Raw genomic sequence first — 18,249 nt, 5'->3', positions numbered from 1 at the left:
CACCACCTCACAGAAATCCAACGCGTCTCACACTCGGAATCACATAGCACGTGACATGGAGTCAGTTACGTAAATAACACCTCCACTGCATCAAACCAGGCTGGCCCCGCACAGTCCTCCATGCCATCCTCGAGGGAGACAACGATAACAACGACAACAGTGATAACAGTGACAACGACAATGCCAACAGCAACAACCGTCCCCTTCATAGATCACTGTGAGATACTCGTTGCGGGCAAGAAACTCAGATAGCATCGACTGGCACGATGTCACGAGCGGAACAAGCTGCCCTCGTGGCATACTTGAACACCTTCAAGCTGTCTAGACCAGTCACAGCTTTCAAGGACTTGTCGGATGGGAAGGCCCTGATGGAGGTGAGTTCTATCCATCTTGCTTAATTCCGAAGACGGCTGATAAGCTGTTTCAAAAAGGTCATGGCATCTATGTGAGCTTAGATGAGTCGATTAAACAAAATCGGACAGCAGCTGACACATCTCTAGTGATTCAACCCATTTCAAAAATGTCTCCAACCGAACTCCTCTTCCTGCTGCCTCAGGATCGGCAGAGAATTGGGTATTGCGGATGAACACGCTGTGAGCTGATATCTCCAGGACAATCTTGCAAACCAGGTTAGCTGATGGATTATATAGCAAGCGACTTTATCGACTCTTACTTTCCTTCCCCCTCCCTCCTCCACACGCAGCGAACCTATCACTCTCCAGCCTACCCGAGCCTCCTTTTTCCACTATCGCCAAAGCACCATCTACATTGGAAGGAACAAAAGGTCTCGCTCAGATATGCAGGATGTGCCTTGCTGTGGGTGTATGGGCACCGGGGAACGAACAGGTCATAGCGAAGATACAAGGGTTGAGGGAGAGTCATATGGCTGAGTTGATGAAGAGTATCGAAGAGGTAAGTCTCGCTTAGGGCCATGTGAAAGCGTGCTGGTCTATCCTCTCAGTGATACCTATACTCGAGCTGACCATCACATAGGTTATGGCCACGTTGCATCGAGAGGAAGGAGCAGAAGATGAAATCCATTCCCCGTTCGGTACTTCACCTATCAAGCGATCAACGGACTTTTCGTAAGCGGATCTCATGGAAGGATTGTGAATGAGGAGCTGACACGTTTCAGACCGCCACCATCGGGTATACGTCAAGAACGCGATAAGCTTCTCCAGGATAACAATGAACTACGAGCTAGATGCGAGAAGATGCTGGAACTGGTCGAAGAGTTGACCTCAAATTTGGTCAGTTGAAATCTCCGCTATATTAGTGCTCAGCTGACTCATAGCGATATAGGATGAGATCAAAGGAGAACGAGACGATGCGTTGGAACGACTGGCAGCTGCTCGAGCGGATCCTTCAGCTCAAGGGACAGGATTGAGAACTAGTCAGACGGCTGCTACTGCTGAGCTAGACAGATTACGGACGGATCTGTAAGTTCAGCTCACCCTGGTTAAGTCTCAGTGGTTGAGCTGACATGGAAAGCAGAGGCAAAGCCGAAGAGAACCTAGCGCATACTGAGAGTGACCTTGAGAAACAAACGAATCTGGTGTCAGAGTTGACAAAAACAGTAAGCTGGTTCATTATTTGACTCACAAGATGACATCGAGTAATTGATAATGAGCAGGTGGAGGAACTGAAAGAGCAAGCTGCAGAAGCTGTCAAACTCCGAGATCAAGTGGACGAGTGAGTAGATGTATAAAGTATGAGATATATCATGCTTAATCTTCCCTTCATTAGGTACAAACACGCTGCCGAGCGATTGAAGAAGTCCGAGAATGTAATCGAGAAATACAAAAAGAAGCTCGAAGAATCCGCTGGGCTAAGAAGGGAGTTGAGGGTGAGCTGTCCTCTTTTAGTGTCACTCCACGGCTCCAGCTGATCTATTTAACAGAATCTGGAGGAGGAGAATGCGCAGCTGGTGAACACCAATGCATCCCTCGAAGCGGATCTCAAGAAAGCAGGATCGTCCAAAGGACTCGTAGATAGCTACAAATCTCAGATTGAAGCGCTAGAAAAGAAGTCGACTGAGCAAGCTACTCAGGTGAGCTGCAGCTTTGATCGTGCGGAATATGATGTATAGAAGCTGAAAATTGCATATACAGATTGCCGACTTAAATGATCAGCTCGAAGTGACTCGTGCAGAGTTAGACGACATATCGAGGGAATATGAGAGGGATCAATCACAACTCGAAGCTCTGCAAGAACGTCTCAAGGAGATTGAACTGGGTGCACCGGGTTTGAAAAGGCAGGGTTCGAGACTATCCGTGATGGGCAGCAAGACTACGCTGGATGATGAGCTTGGCGTGGTCGATGAGGACGGCGATGGAAAAGTGGATACCAAGACAGAGTAAGTATTGCGTTGAATTATAGTCGAATTCCGCTAATGACGGTATCGAATAGCTTGAGGCTCAAGATACGCTCGCTCCAACGGGAACTTGCTGATCTCCGGTCTGGCTCGGGGGCGGGAGATACTAGTAAAACGGCCACACTTGAGACTCTCTTAGCGGACGCGAACAAGTCGAGGGATAGATATCAGTCTGATTATATCCAGGAACATCGATCGTTGTTGCGATTGCAAGCTACAATGGAACGTATAAGAGCAGGACATGGAGGTGATAAGTGAGTCAGCTCATGCCTGAAATGTTTCAATGGCGAATGATAGCTCATCTTCTGTAGTTCTCAAACTGCTTCGGCGTTACGGGAACGACTAAACGAGGTACTGGAAGAGAGGGATGCGCTATTAAAGGAGAAAGAGGCTTTAGAAGTGAAACGAGAAGAGGTTGACAAGGAATTGGCGATAGCTAAAACCGATCGTAAGCTCAGTTGAGACTTTTGAGAGTGTGGACGCTGAAGCTGATCATGTTCTTTAGTGGGACTGGTTGACAAAGATCAAAAGGCGATATTGACATGTGAGCTATTTGGTACATGAGGTAGGACATAGCTGACACTCAATATAGCACTGCGAGAAACGGTCAAAGAAGATACTGCCAAACTTGAGAATGAGATTAGCGTACTCAAAGAACAGGTGCATGCTCTCAAGGAGAAGGATCACCAGCATCTGGAGGACATTAAAAGGTAGGTTGATTGAGTTCAATCATGGGTGTAACCTGACATATGTGTATCCCAAGGCTGTTGCTCGAGAAGGTCGATCTTCAATCTGCTGGTATCGAGAACAAGGAGAGGGAGTTGGAAAAGGAGAAAGAATTTGGGTAAGTACAAATCGATAATCTAACAATGGGTTGGGCTTCAGCTGACACGAGTTCTTAGTGACTTACGAGCATCTCTTGCTTCGAAAGGGCTACCGCAAGAGATCCAGCAACAGTTTTTATCGTTACTCTCGCAAAATTCGTATCTCTCGTCTCAGGTGAAGAGTTTGGATGACAAGTTGCAGAAAGCCAAGATGGTGGGTTGCCTACGCAGTCCATGTACGTGGAAGGTAAATAGCTGACAGAGATTTGCAGTTTATCAAGCAGCAAGATAAGATGTTTAGAGAAGATCATGCCAGCATGGTGAGCATTCCCTCAACCTAGTCCGCGTGACCTATGGCTAATGAGTAATTGTCTAGGAATCCGGTAATTTCGCCGAAGCGTCCAAATCGTACCAACTGCAGATATCTACGTTGAAAGAGGATCTATTGAGAGCGAGGGTACGTGAACCTGTTCCCTCGGTGGTTTAAACACCGTACAGCTAATGCCTATATATCGTGTTCAGCAAAACACCACGGCGCTTGAGAATAGATATAAATTAGAACAAAAGTTGATGCTCTCTGCGTGGCATGATCTTGGACAACGGACTATCAGAGATCACCTCAACTCAGCTGGACTGAGAAGAGTGCAGAAGCCTGTGGCTAGCAGCTGGTTAGGAAGGCAGAGGAGAACAGTGAGTCGTCGTTATCTTCTAGCTGGTTGATCAGTGGATGCTGATGATAAGGTCATGTGGTTATTAGCAAGATGAAGCTACTTTTGCTAGATGATATCGGTTCGGAAGTACTATCCTGACCGACGCTAATTACTATGCATGACTATGATGACACAAGATGTCCCTCAGATTATCTAAGATGGGATTTGCTAATTTATAACACGATCTCTACCCTACGAACTTCTCATATGGGAATTCAACATATTTATCATACACGTACAACTTGTAAGATCCAATTTCAGTGTTTGGGTCGAAACCAATGATCTCTTGCTTGTAATTCCTCATCTGTATTAGACTGACAAAGTTTTGTATGATATATCATGCAAAAGTGAGCTTCTCCATTTGGCTAGATGCTGTAGGGATCATGATCCTGTATATACAAGGTGTGGGAGAAGTGTGCGAAAAGAGGGGGAGACTGTACTCACGTCACAACATTATTCTCGCTAGACTCGGAGATTATCCTTCCGGTATCGTGTTTGTCAGTATAATCAACCTCGAGAATGAGAGGGTTATACAGATAATTCCCAACATCAACGATCATCGCCTCCCACCCGGAACTTTCTATAACTTTGGCCGGTCGACCAGCAAATAATAACATGTATTGTTCGATAGGGAGGTTCATGATATCCACATTGTGGTTGGTTTGTCTGATACCATCAAGTAGAGCTTCTGGCCACCTATAATCATCAATGTAATTGGATCAATCAGTATGGTATAACTTGGTATTGTAATTTGAGAAATTGACTGGAATATGGAATACATCTTACCAAGGCAATCCATTATATTTCAAATTCAACTGATCTTTCTTAGCCGTAACATGGGTTTACCCGTATCACCATATAATGGTCGACTGGTAGCATCTCGATCGACCAAGGTCTCGCCAACGCATACTATTGGAAGTACATCAGCTTTTCCATGGACTACCGCGCTGCCAGATGGACAGTCCGACTAACCACAAGGCATGAGGGTGATTAACAATATCAAGAGCTTGATCATGACTCCAAATGCTTGAAGTCGTCAATGTTCTTGGCAGAGCATCACTCGTCAGATGATTGAGTTGGAGCGTCATGACCTCTTGAGTCGTGTTTAGGGTATGGCGGTCCATAGTGACCAAGGTGAGTGAGTAGTGACTGCATGGAAGGGAAATGGTTAATCACTGTCAAAGGAGATGATGAACGAATGAAAGGGAATACAATACATCCATTTTCTACTGTAGCTCTATCGTGATCCAGAGCAGACATTGTTACGGTTAGTAAAGTTACTTACGTAAATCCCAACCATTTGCCACATCCGTTTGATGAATTAGCCAACTGCTCATGCCGCTCGACTCGAGATTGTTGTTTTTCAGATTCATGGATATACATATTCAAGAAACCATATTATGGAATAAATTAAAAAAAGTTTAAAATATATACAAAAAGATCGTTCAACGCTAGCTTACTTCTTCATCTCTAATCAAACAGAATCAGACCAGACAACACAATCTACTGTCTTCGAGCAGCATCTACAGCAGAGGTATTTTGAGCACCGGCACCTTGTTTGGTAGCTGGGTGAGATTGACCAGTGACAGCAGGGTGAGCAGAGTCGAAGAGATCGAAAGCGTTGGATCTCCATTCTTTACCGCTGGCAGCCAAGTCGGAAGTGTGGAACATTCTCTTGGCAGCGGATTTCTCGGATGAGTGGGTGAGATCGGGGTTGAGTTGAGAGTCTCGATCAGTGACGATCTTGAAGGTACCGGTTTTGGCGTCGGCCTCTCTGGCTTTCTCCTCGGCAGTGGTCTTCTTTCGGGCGTAGAGATCCTTAAGAGCTTGAGTTCGGGTAGTCTCGTCAGATCGTTTGGCTTCGTCAACCTGTACGACGGATATCAGTATACGCTTTTGATTTGCAGTTAAAAACGGGCAAAGGAGACTCACTCTGTTTCGGACTTCAACGAGTTGATCATCGAGGTGACCAAGAGCAGTTCGCATGGCGGTCTGAACGGCAGCAGTGATGGCCTTCTTGATAAGACCAGTAGCGATACCTTTAACAAATTTGTAAAGGAGATCGTGTTTACTGTCCCGGATACTGAATTTGAGAGTATCAATCTCAACGTTGACGTGGTTGACCTTGAACACCGAGTCTCGTCTGTTCTCTACTGATTCCAATTCAACATCGATACCGATACCCTTACCAGCGATAACAACATCTGCGATACCGTGGTCGGAAAGCTTAGGCCAACCAGATTTTCTTCGGAAAGCGAAGTTAACGTCTCGAATATCGGCTTGGATCTGACTGAGCGAGAGTCTGAATCGGTGGTGGTGCAAGTCTGGGATCTGCTTGTTGATTTGGGGGTATGGGGAGAATCTAACCAACATTGTCAATATGATTGTTTGAGCACGAGAAAAGACAATAACCTACCTAAAACTGTTTTGAGCTTCGATAAAGACGATGTTTGGGAAGAGATTAGGTCCTATTTGGTGTGAAGGAAGGAAACGTTATTCAGTACAAGCTGGAAGGTGGATGTGGCGGCTTGAACAAAGCGACCCGAACTGGCGATGTTGAAACTCACCTGAGAGGACAAGGTTCTCAATAACCAAATCAATGTTGCTGTCAGAGTATTCGGCTCTTGGGATAGGGATGTAACCTGACAGGAGAGACGGAATTCATGTTAGCGAACGATACAAACGATGATGAAGGATGAACAAGCGCAACCGGACAACGACGTGTGTTCCAAAGAGATTGACTCACCGACTTGTCTGATGAACGTAGGGAGAACAACGTTTCTAACATCGTTCCATAGCTTAGGTTTAAAGGTAAATTCACCCTCGGAATTGAATAAGAGGTCCTTGGCGAATCTCTTGATATCGTCACCGAATCTCTTGTTAAGGGGATCATCGTTGAAGGCAGTGAACCAAGTTTGGATCTCATCGAAGAGTCTCTCTTGGTGACCCTTGTACTTATCGGTGAAGAACGATTTGCCGTCTTCTCGAAGTTGGGCGGCTTCCTTGTCAGATTCATCCTCGAGGATGTATCCAGGTTCGAGGAGGACTCGGTGGATGTAATCGTTGAGTCTGGTGAAGTATCCTCGGAGGTGGTCGTCGTTTTGAGCATCGGTGTAGATCTGGTCGAGGGCGTCAGTGATACCGTCCATTGATCGACCGTTGGCGAATCTTTCCAAAAGGGTTCGGAATTTGAGAGTAGAATCCCCGATGGAGGGATCATCAGCGACGGCTTGGGCAGATCCAACTCCCTTGTTGGCGACGTGTTTGGCGTGGCCGTGGTAGTTTTCGAGAGTATCGAGGAGCCATGAGATGGCTTCTTGGTAATCCTTGTGTTCTTGGCATTCAACGACAACCTGATGAAATACATCAGCAATGATTCAATGTATGACAAGAAATGAATAACTCACCTTCTTCAATCGGTAGATGAATTGATCTCGTCGTTCCTCAGGAAGTTGTTCCTTGAAGAATTGCTTGGTGTCTTGGATAGCATCGGCAGCTCTGGCTCGGTGCTCCTCGGGGATTCGATCTTTGAGTTGTTGAGCCTTGTTTCGGGCGGTACCCTCAGCTTGAGCTCGGTCGGCATCGGTGTTTCGGTTGACATTACCACCTTGAACATCGACGTCGTTAGGGGTCTTCTCGTTGGCTCGACCAAGGACTTGGTCTTTTTGCTCTGACAAGGAAGCGTTGGGGTCTCGAGCGGCGTTAAGATCAGAGGCATGTTCTTTCGCTTGAGATTTTACATCGCCTTTGGCTTCTTCCTTTCGGGCTTGAGCCTCGTTCTTAGCTTGTTGAGCTTGGTCGTAGACTTGACCAGCTGGTCGAGCATTACCGTCGGTGTCAACAACCCTATAAAAAGTGTTAGCTAGAATCACATTGGAGAAAACGAATATTGTTACTCACTTGGCACTTCGAGGATCATCCTTAGGGTTGTATCTTACTTGAGATCCATCTGGACCCTTGACTTGAAGTTCAGGAGTATCGTTAGGACCAAGTCTCTTGCCATCAGCACCGATCCATTCCTTGGATGGGGCTTCTTGGTCGACAGAGTCGAGTTGTTCTTGGTTAGGTCGAGCTTTGTCGGCAACCTTGGCAGCGCCAGTAGCGAAGATATCTCTTCCGATGATACCGAAATCATTCAAAAGCTTTCGAGCTTCAGAGTTGGTGAGGAAGAGGGTGATGAGGACTCGGAGGTGGGCAGCAGCTATACCAGCATTCGTCAGTAACCTACAGATTCGCATGTTGAGTAAACTCAAACTCACCTTGGTTGGCATCGGCCTTGGCATCTTCCTTTGATACAGGTACAACACCACTTTGCTTGGCTCTGGTTGCGTCACCAGAGTATGAAGCCCATACTGCGTTTTGGAAGAGCTCATCGGCGTTCTTCTCAGCTACGATCGCTCGAGCGGTCTCAATAATATCTCTGAAATCTTCAATGAGTTCTCGTCCTTCGGGAGAGAGTTTCTGAGTCTCTACTGGAGAGTGAGAGACGGCATAGGAAAGAGCTTTGTCGATTTGGTGGTTATCAGGAAGTCGTCTGTATATGCAAAGTCAGATATAAAGCAAAATTCTTCTCGAGATGCGATGACTCACCCATCTCGGAAGGCTTCGACAACACCCCAAAGTTTCAACTTTCTTTGGATATCAGCCTCGAGCTCAGCCCCCGATGCGGCGGTGGTGACGCCCATCTTGGAGGGGTGGGCTGTTATTTCAGACTTGGTAGGTGCTACACTCATGATTTATGCTAGCTAGTGGCGCACATTCGCTTCGGTCAGCTTTGGACTTTTTCACTTCTCGATCGGGAAATAGAAAAACGACTCACGGATACAGTTAAGATAAATAGTAGTGGAAAATGGAAAACAATCGCTTTAGTGCTCTAGATTATATATGAGTATGTTGAGCAATGTATAAGATATGAGGGAAAGAGAGACAAGTCTGAAAGTGGGTTGGGTTATGTTATATGTGGGAGGATGTGATGGCGAACAGGATGGAAAAAGGACATGGATCATGTATTGTGACGTATGACATCATTGAAATGAAACCCAACCCAACACAGTCTACTCAGCACTATGCTTTTTTTCCTGTCAGAGGTTAAACAATCAAGCGTCATAATTCGAACTTTTGGACCCTTAAACTCTCGCTCTGTGGTACACATCCACCCATGTCCTTCTAGGCTGGGCAATTATCGTACAGAACATGCATTCGGACGATCCCATATCATGTACCAACGATTGGCGCAATAAGATCTATGACGTATGACGTATTCGATTCAGGGGAAATCGACAATTCCAGTTAAGGCTCACTCACTCCCCATATATTTGCTCTTTTTGATTTCCTCTTTGGTCCGCAGTAAGAGCACATCATATCGCAATATGCCACATCACAAGCGACAATCTGCCCCCTTGTATACGGTATATGCCAAGGTATGACCTCGCCGCAGGTACTCAACTCAAACTCCTAAACAGGCTGAGCGGATCCGATGATGAGATCATTAAGATGTCGTTCCAGCCACTTTGATCACTTTATTGGGAATCTGTTTTTCGTTCGACCCTGAACATCTCATGATTTGATCGATTACACCAGGCCCCTGGTTATTTGGTCATGCCGATCATCCTCTGATGCAAATCGCAATCAGTGCCGTCATAAACACATGTCTTATTGATTGCTCATTGTTAAAAACGTCGATGAGGCGTTGCCACTTGCACTTGATGGTGGACACTTGTATAGTGAAAGATTGTTTTGTTTTGTTTTTTCATTTGATTGACTACTCTCATCACAACGTGACGTCTGGATCCATCAGCATCCATCCTATCAAGGGAGGAAATTAACCCATTTGAGCCCGTGATATCATTATGATCAAGAGAAACAAAGAGCCGCAGATTTGGATATCTACAAAACTACGTATGCGAAACGGAGATTTAGCGATTGAGCTCAGAAAACATCATAGGTGAGCGGAATGTTCACCATACAGCGTGGTGTATGCTGTTCTCAGTCTCGTTCAGCGAGTGCATGATCACAACAAGGACAACCGCAAATGGTGATCCAAGACAATGAAAATTGTGAACACCATCTTGTTCTACCAGGACATGTAGCATACAAGGTTGTTTCCATATCATCTCAATAATGGAGCTGTGTATCCCAATACATCTTGCAGATTCGCTCAAGCTCGAATATGATAGGCTCAATCTATAAATCACTCATCACATGTACACAATCAATATATGCAAAGTACACATGCCCAATCCCACCTGTCCAATCCAACGCTCCTTTCTAGCTTCTAAATTACATGATATATGTCGATCAGGCAATTACATGAAATCATCATCATCGAGAGCATCATCGTAAGATTCTGTGTCAATCTTGGCTCCAACTTTGGCAGCACCGAGTTTGGGTTTGGTAGAAGCCTAAGCAGGTCGAGCAACGTCAGCGAATATCCCTGGTATCTATACAGCAGCGGCATTCCTATGACATGTGACATGGAGTTAGGGGGAAGAAGGATCCATGTCGACTCACCTTCTTCTTTCCACTAGCTTTGTCTCTCTCCTCTTGTTGCTTGGTATTACCCAACACACTCAATGCAGATGATACCTTTCTAGTTTGTACGGCAGTCAACGCCTCGCACATGTTCTTAGACAATTCCTCAACGAGAGTAGCGTAAAGTGGAGACGATTCGTGCTGCTTGATCAAAGCGGAGAAAATATCTTTGGATAACTCGGTAAAATCGTTCTTGGTGGTGGGTTTGGATTTAAGGATAGTCTGAAGGGTTTTAGCAGGTGCTGCAATGGGAAGACGATCGTCAGTTACGCAACTTCGCCAAGCACTTGAGGCTACTTATGGTAAAATCGTAACTCACTCTCATCAAGGGATGAAGCCCCCAACAAATCAGCGGCGACAGCTAAATCAGCCTCCTGTTCTCTCTCCCTAGCAAGTCGACGTCTATCTTGTTCCGTCATCGTTTCTATAATATCATCTTCACCTGTATCACCTCGTGCTCTCTATAGCATGAGTAAGAGCATTTCAGCTGACGATTGTCGATGCTTCAAAAAAGAGCCGCCCAGCTAATGGGTTATACTTACAGCTTCGGCGGCTAGTCTTTCCTTCTCAGCTAATTTCTGCTTCAGTGACATCTTCTTTTTGGCAGGAGCTACAGGAGCAGCAGCGGCTTTAGGCTTCTCGTCCTCTGAGACATCCCAGTCGTCCTAGCGGAAAGTTTAAAGTCAGCATGAGAAATACTACTTTTCGAATCCTTTATCCAAGCTCGCATAGCGATACACGATTCTCCATTGAGATAAAGCACTGCGCATGTATGGAGACGAAAAAGTGCTGACAGACAGCCCGTCACTCACTTGTTCATCTTCCTCATCTTCACCTTGCCATTTACCTCTAGCAGGGGCTTTTGGCGGAAGAGCAGCTGGAGCAGGGGTGGAAGAGCCAGAGTTGACAGGCTCGTCATCAATATCTGCGTAGTGTCAGAGTATAGGATCAGCATTTTCAGGACAAACCAGCCGGCCAAGACTGAGAGTTGAGGTTTTGAGCTCACCCCAATCGTCCGACATGATGTATTGTTGTTCTAATTGCTTGTCTTGATTGATATATTTGTAAGGTGAACTTGCTTCACAGACAGGCACTCCGAGTCGAAATATACCTGTTAAATTGAAAGATGCTGGTGGCGGGAGGTATACCGACCAAAGATATATATAGATGTTTGAAAAGGGAATGGACAAAAGAAACAAGTTGATCTTTTTTACCTTTTTCAAAGTTGACTTGACTTTGTTTTAGGTTGATTCGGACGAAAGATGGTAAAACACGTGGAAATCATTATATCATTATCTCCCAATTGATTTGGAAGCACTTTTCCTCATTTTATCCCACAAAGTCGGTCAGTAAAAGTAGGTGAGATGCAACATCGTCAGTATCCACATGACATACACATCCATTCTGGAAACCAGGAGAGACGTCTTGAGCACCGTATTCTCCCAAGAGGCGTTAGCTCAGAGGTTCAGGACGAAAGAATAGTCCTGATAAGATGGCTCACGCTCCTCATCCACTCGCTACTCTGGAGCAAATAATCAAGACACCTTCGTCTGAAGATGGGATTCCATCAGAAGTGGAGGCTGATCTTCGAGTTGCCGGATGTATGTTGATCCAGGAAGCAGGTGTGATGTTGGGTTTGTGAGTCTCTTCATCGCATACTATTTTCTTCTGGATGTTGCTGACAGAACTGTTCAGACCGCAGAGTACGATGGCCACTGCTCAAGTCATCTTTCATCGATTTTACTATGTCTCATCACTATATTCTTTCGGTGTTAACGTAAGTCCTCTACGCTGTTCAGTATCAACTCAGCCAATCTAGATCTGTGGATATGACTGACTGATGTTTATGTTGTATTTTACACTATAGGATATATCAATATCATCATTATTCCTATCAACGAAGCTATGCGAAACTCCCGTCCGATTACGAGATCTTATCAATACCTACCTATTCTTATTGGCGAGAATCCAATATCTCCTGAATCAACCTTCTGATCAACCACTCAGACCTAGCTTGTCAACCTCAAGCTCAGGTAACTCAACATGGCTGGGGCAAGGACAGAGTGTCAAAGGAAAAGAAAAAGAACAAGATCCAATATGGAAAGATTTCAAATTCGACGTACCGTCATTCCACGATGAGATTTTCTGGGAATGGAAAGATGTAATCACAGCGAACGAAATGCAGATTCTCAAAAGGTTAGGATTCAACATGCAGGTGATTATCAATCTATCCTGCAATAACCTCCCCATTATGCTGTACATTACATTTTTACGTCTTGCTCATGGTGATAACACTATTCTCATAGGTCGATTTACCATATAATCATATGATCAATTATCTCAAGATTTTAGATTTGGTATTTGAAGATGAAGTAGCTCAGATGTGTTGGTCAATCCTAAACGATATGTAAGTCATCTCCTACACAACCCCAATCACCTATATCTGACGAAGATTGTATGCTTTGATATCAGGTTGCTCACACCGATGTACGCCATACACCCACCACATACCCTCGCTTGTGCATCTATACTACTCTCTGCGAGATTACTACGAATACCCCTACCCGAAGGATGGTACATCCTCTTTGACGCGACGTACGATGATATATGGTCATGTTGCGGCCACGTCATGAGGCTCTATACTGACTGGGGATTGGAAGCACCTCGTGGAGCAGTGACTTCTGGCTTCGGCATAGGCGGTGGAGACAAGGGTCAGAATATCAAAGAAAATAGGTGGAGAAGAGCCTGGGTATTGGCGCAGAGTAGGAAAGCTGTTAGACGGTGGTTAGAGGAGAGAGACAAGGGTCAGAACAATGTTTAAGTAGACTCGCATGCGGAGTTGTAGTAAATAGCTGTCGCTGGGACGTATATACCTGGCTTACTTTCTGTATATCAAATGTTGTATGAGATGGAAAGCATCTTCATCGTAATATTGATTATCTCTTACACACACAGACACCACTTTGATGCCACCTCCATTACGCGTTTGTGTGAGATGTCGGCTTCGGCTTGTTCCGCCCTTCCCTCCTTTCCTCTGTCTCCCGTTGATCACTGGTCACTCTACTTACCTTGATGTGTCTTTGTGAACCTCTACCTTCTATCCATATCGGACAGCATCCATATCTCATATCTTAATCAGTCCCAGCTCGGCCAGTAGCATCTACATCCGAGAACATTTGTTGTACCACCTATCTAATCAATATCTGCCATCCACCATCCAATCACACGACACCATGGTCTTAGGTAGATTGATACATTACGCCGTAGATGCTTTGGCGGTCTCAACCATATTGGCTGGAGTGAAGAAGACGACAGGTTATGCGTGAGTATCGCTTCTCTGTCAGTCAGATTCATTATATACTCTCGTGTATTCTACTGATCTTTCCTTTACACTTTACATCATGTCTCTTCTGATATATGCCTCGATTCATCTATATCCCTACCTCGTCTCACCTACCCCTTGCTGCTCCACTCTCGTCGTCCCTTCTACCTTTTCCTCTCATGGCCTTCATGGACCTCAAATACTTCTCATCTGCCTACATCCACCACTCGACCTCTATAGCCCCGCAACCGACCAGATCCCCGACTCGTCCATCAAATCCATCACCGACTCGTACCTCTCAGCAGGCGAGACAGTGTTCGGCATAATCGCAGGTCAAAGTGTCACCAGTCAATATTTCAAGAAGACGTAGGGTGGGTGTATACGATGAGACCAAGGCTGGAGTAGGGCTTAGATAGCGGTCAAGGTACAATCTGGAGCAGATCGAATCATGGAGGAAGAAGAAGGATAGAGCTAATTCTACTTCATATTCTCATGGTTAGTTGGCTTTGGCTTTGGATTTGGATTTGGATATTATGGTAAGAATGGGTCACATTTACATCTATATGTATTGTGTGTTCTTCTCGATCGTACTGATTCCATCATGCTTTCATCCTGGATAAGTTGTCATTACTAAAAAACGTACCGTCAACTATGAAACCTAATTCTTATATTCAAAAGCTCCTCTCATCCAATATACACTACAGTTGCATATATCATATCATCGACATTCAGACATTCAAGCATCCAATAAAACGTACAGATTGAATTTATAAGACAATCCTACATAGCTGATCCATATCACAAGAAATATCATACAAGACTAAATCGATCAACGAAATAGTCTACCTCATCCCACTCCTATATACATATCTACTCCTCAACAACCGTATGACTAGTGACAAACACCTGAGTCGGACCTTTACTCTTCGGTTGACTGACTTCGAAAGGAGACTTGAATTTAGATACGACGCTAGGTAAATTTGGGAATTCAGATAATCTCGCTCTTTTCGTCCGATCAGCTATTTCAGTAAATGGAGCTTCTTCCATTCCACTATGTCCACTTGATGTAGATGGCTTGGGATTAAGCGACATTTCAATCTTTTCTGGTCCACCTACTCCTCTGCCATTCGGGCTTGGGAAGGGATTAGTATATCCACTTGTAATGGCATCAGGACCGACATTCAACCTTTCACCCAATTCGTAGAATTGCTTGACAGAGTACCCATCGTTGTCCTTTGTATTAGCAGTGTTGAAGTATCGAGCTGGCGGAGGTCGTTTGTATGGTGCCATAGGTAAAAAGGTTTGATCTTTCCCGTGAGGAGGGAGTGATTCGGAAGTCATGTTTCGGGGTAACAACACCTAGTCAAGAGAAATCTTCAAGTCAGGGCTGATTTTGATTATGAATATTGTGATTGATGATGAAAAGAAACACTTACAACGATGGATAGACAGGTAGCAGTAAACAGTGCCAACTGCCCAATCAAGTACAACAAATCGTGCCAAAATCCAGTTTTATTGATCGTTTTACCTTCCGTCAAACCATCGACCGATAAAATCAACTGATCGATTAATCAAGTCAATTCGACGAGTTGCTCGTATGGTGGAGTAATGGAGAGACACTTACGATCGCAACGCTATAAGCTACTCTGCAAAATGTTCTTATCTGATTCATCTCAGAGAAGAAATACAGTCTTTCTAATACCTCAAATCCTGCACCTTGTCTTTTGACCGTACGGAGGAAAGAGGGGAAGATGAAACATAATATTATCGATGCGAGGGCGAGACTACCCCATATATATATGATTAGTCTTACATTTCTTCATTTTGAGTGTGATGAACATGACTCACATCATACTCATAACTGAACCAACGACGAACAAATACGCTCTCATCACATCCAAATTACCAGTTTCGATATGTACTGCTCCTACCAACAGGGCGAATGATGATGCAGATAGACATATCCATAATTTGAAGAAACCAGATTTTAACCATGTGGACTTAGGACCACCAGGAGTTTTGATTGATTTGATCAGATACCCCCAGTATAAAAACTGCAGTAAGGTTTTTGGAGCGGTCAGTATAATGGGAGATGAAGATGTAACGGATGGGTGGAATCAACTTACCTCTTCAAGATGAATAGCTTGTAAGAAACCCCATCCCGCAGTCATAAAATATAAGGAGATTCGCCATAGATCTTGATGAAGACTGGTCCATAGTTGCCATGGTGCGACGATCGTCTGTTGAGTTTGTGGTAGGTAGATATAGTACTGAAAGTGAACAGGACAGACAGACATCAGACCTCTTTATCCTTTCAACTGTTCCAAAAAGAATAGGAAAATAAAACTCGATCTCACCTCAGCATATAAGACATGAACACATATCCAAGTATACACCATCAAACACGCTATGGATCCAAGTAATATATGACACATGACGGCTCGGAACCAATCTTCTTTCGAGTATAGTAAACATCTAGGGTACGATCTCGTCAGCTCAAGCACTAATATCAGTACGAGTATGGTTGGGAAACAAGGACCCACCTCCATCGATCATAATGCCATGTATGCCAAACCATGAATATGAACCCTGTCATAGCTACCAGAGCAGAAAAGGACATCGCGGCGGGGCTAGAATATTTCAGATAGCATTGATCAGTGATCAGTCAATTCGTGGCATTCCGTGAATGAGATTAACTGGGTTATGTACATGGAATAAGATCGTACTTACGAGATAGGCATCTTGGATTCGCTGATATTTGATCACTCGTATGTGTAAAAGCGTAGAGAGAATAAAGGCTGAACCAGAGCCTCGTCGACTATTTATGTATACCGTCAACTTAAATGATCGAGTAATAAGTTCCAAATCAGGATCAGTAAGATAGTACAATAAATATAATAGCTAATTGATGTGATAGCTCAAATCAATCTCAATCTGAATCCCATCTTTATCGGACAAAGGATCTATATATACCATATGTTAAAGGTCGAAAAGGTGTAAGTAAAATTAGTATGAAGGAATAAACGCTATGTAACACTAACTCATCCCGATTGATCCGTCTTCACACCCAGAGTGCACATACACAAATTCTAGATCACTAATGAGAGATCATCCTTTGTATGGATATTTCGTGAATACCTTTTGGCTACTCAGTGCTTCACCAAGCTGTGCATGGTAGGTATATGAATCACCGGATCCAATTTCACATACAGTATTTGTATACTCTTTAGCCAGTTCTGCTCTTAGCTATTGTTTCATCTCTGTGTGTTGTGTGTTGCATGTTGTGTATACCGACGGATGGAAGTACAACAACAAACACAGACACAGACACAGACATCAACACAATCTCGTTCCTAGTCCGGATCTTCGGAGTGGAGTTAGTTTGATCCAAGTATTCCGGATCTAGTTTGAAGAACATGATTGATGCATAGCATTGATCCCTTTGCTATTGGTGTCGATTGATAGATCCAAGTCGAAGTGATTCAAAGGCCAGTATGGCATCGAGACAAGCGATGTATATACCATCACTGCTGTACGCCTGCTGGTTTCAATTAGGTTCGAGATGACGGATAATGATTTATAACTTACCTACTCCACTTGCGACGAGGACCAGATCAGTATCTAACTAACCTAAACATTCGATGTCAATTCTTGTTACTTCAATTCCTCTTCACTCATCATGTCATGGACAGATACTTTGAAATGATCAACAATGGATTCAACTACAGACTTCAAGCTACCATCCCAAGACATTTCGGACTCGTGGCTCTCCAAGCCACCACCTTCCTACAACCCGAAAGATGCCAAGTACACTGCTCTAGGATCATACTTTGCGTATTCGTATCCGTCTGGGAGAACCGAAGAAGAGAGGGGCAGGAGGATATACATTCTGTACCTCAAAGGGGAAGATGGCCAAGTTTCAAGTCTGGTTTGTATCTCCCGTACGGCAGATCAACGGTATGTACGGTAAACGAGTAAAGAGTGGAATCTCTCCATACCATACTTCTCATAGCTTGTAGGTAATCAGCTGACCCGATCTGATTGGATTTCTGATGTATTGTCGTTGTAATTGGCATGACGTGAAGACACACCGATGTGATATAGTTTCAATGTGGAGAAAACTCGTGTTGCGATGTATTCTCGCGGATCTCACTGTCCAGGTCTTGCGAGAGAAGATGTCAGACGATTATCCCAATTGTGAGATGCAAAATCTCATCCTGATTTGCGAGAGGGATCATACCAAGGTGAGAGAGCTGTACAGTTCATGACTGTTAGATTGCAAAGCGAAAGAACAATAGAATGAAATGAAAAGAATAGTAAAGTGAGCTGACGAGATGAGAAATCGAAATCGGTAATGTAACCGATTTAGTGGAAACCCATATTTGGTAAGGTCTTGTCCTTCTCTTATGACTATCTACAAAGTCTCTGTGGTATTACTGATCCTGTATAATGATGGATAGATGAAGTCCATCGGACAGTTTTGACAAT

General features: G+C 44.3%; 6 protein-coding genes across 6 annotated transcripts; 3 read left to right on the top strand and 3 right to left on the bottom strand.

Moving 5' to 3' along the window:
• Positions 1–266: 266 nt before the first annotated feature.
• V865_000581 (uncharacterized protein) lies at positions 267–3,982 on the top strand (the record flags this gene model as incomplete). Its single annotated transcript, XM_066224411.1, has 22 exons — positions 267–374; positions 432–445; positions 501–593; positions 651–912; positions 994–1,085; positions 1,136–1,250; positions 1,303–1,439; positions 1,495–1,576; positions 1,634–1,692; positions 1,747–1,846; positions 1,901–2,050; positions 2,112–2,356; positions 2,410–2,628; positions 2,686–2,822; positions 2,880–2,918; positions 2,967–3,084; positions 3,138–3,218; positions 3,277–3,412; positions 3,471–3,518; positions 3,575–3,655; positions 3,721–3,888; positions 3,956–3,982. 22 exons carry the CDS (start codon positions 267–269, stop codon positions 3,980–3,982), a joined length of 2,511 nt encoding a protein of 836 aa, XP_066080508.1.
• A 1,429-nt stretch (positions 3,983–5,411) lies between these two features.
• On the bottom strand, positions 5,412–8,641 carry V865_000580 (uncharacterized protein; the record flags this gene model as incomplete). Its single annotated transcript, XM_066224410.1, has 9 exons — positions 5,412–5,777; positions 5,841–6,270; positions 6,325–6,376; positions 6,476–6,550; positions 6,655–7,261; positions 7,316–7,754; positions 7,809–8,109; positions 8,168–8,442; positions 8,499–8,641. 9 exons carry the CDS (start codon positions 8,639–8,641, stop codon positions 5,412–5,414), a joined length of 2,688 nt encoding a protein of 895 aa, XP_066080507.1.
• Positions 8,642–10,213: 1,572 nt separating this feature from the next.
• On the bottom strand, positions 10,214–11,461 carry V865_000579 (uncharacterized protein; the record flags this gene model as incomplete). Its single annotated transcript, XM_066224409.1, has 6 exons — positions 10,214–10,309; positions 10,419–10,681; positions 10,759–10,900; positions 10,982–11,104; positions 11,252–11,364; positions 11,446–11,461. 6 exons carry the CDS (start codon positions 11,459–11,461, stop codon positions 10,214–10,216), a joined length of 753 nt encoding a protein of 250 aa, XP_066080506.1.
• Positions 11,462–11,931: 470 nt separating this feature from the next.
• On the top strand, positions 11,932–13,260 carry V865_000578 (uncharacterized protein; the record flags this gene model as incomplete). The annotated part of the gene is made up of 6 exons (XM_066224408.1): positions 11,932–12,073; positions 12,125–12,216; positions 12,307–12,472; positions 12,545–12,654; positions 12,746–12,846; positions 12,912–13,260. The coding sequence occupies 6 exons, from the start codon at positions 11,932–11,934 to the stop codon at positions 13,258–13,260; spliced, it is 960 nt and encodes a 319-aa protein (XP_066080505.1).
• Positions 13,261–13,672: 412 nt separating this feature from the next.
• V865_000577 (uncharacterized protein) lies at positions 13,673–14,131 on the top strand (the record flags this gene model as incomplete). Its single annotated transcript, XM_066224407.1, has 2 exons — positions 13,673–13,761; positions 14,002–14,131. The coding sequence occupies 2 exons, from the start codon at positions 13,673–13,675 to the stop codon at positions 14,129–14,131; spliced, it is 219 nt and encodes a 72-aa protein (XP_066080504.1).
• Positions 14,132–14,631: 500 nt separating this feature from the next.
• V865_000576 (uncharacterized protein) lies at positions 14,632–16,502 on the bottom strand (the record flags this gene model as incomplete). The annotated part of the gene is made up of 8 exons (XM_066224406.1): positions 14,632–15,120; positions 15,198–15,320; positions 15,386–15,545; positions 15,610–15,815; positions 15,888–16,031; positions 16,119–16,236; positions 16,305–16,391; positions 16,492–16,502. 8 exons carry the CDS (start codon positions 16,500–16,502, stop codon positions 14,632–14,634), a joined length of 1,338 nt encoding a protein of 445 aa, XP_066080503.1.
• Between the last annotated feature and the right edge of the window lie 1,747 nt (positions 16,503–18,249).

The sequence above is a fragment of the Kwoniella europaea genome, chromosome 1, assembly GCF_036810445.1.
Source record: "Kwoniella europaea PYCC6329 chromosome 1, complete sequence".
Classification (NCBI taxonomy): Eukaryota; Fungi; Basidiomycota; class Tremellomycetes; order Tremellales; family Cryptococcaceae; genus Kwoniella; species Kwoniella europaea.
Note: the sequence above shows the minus strand (reverse complement) of the source record. Positions and strands in the feature narration are given on the sequence as shown.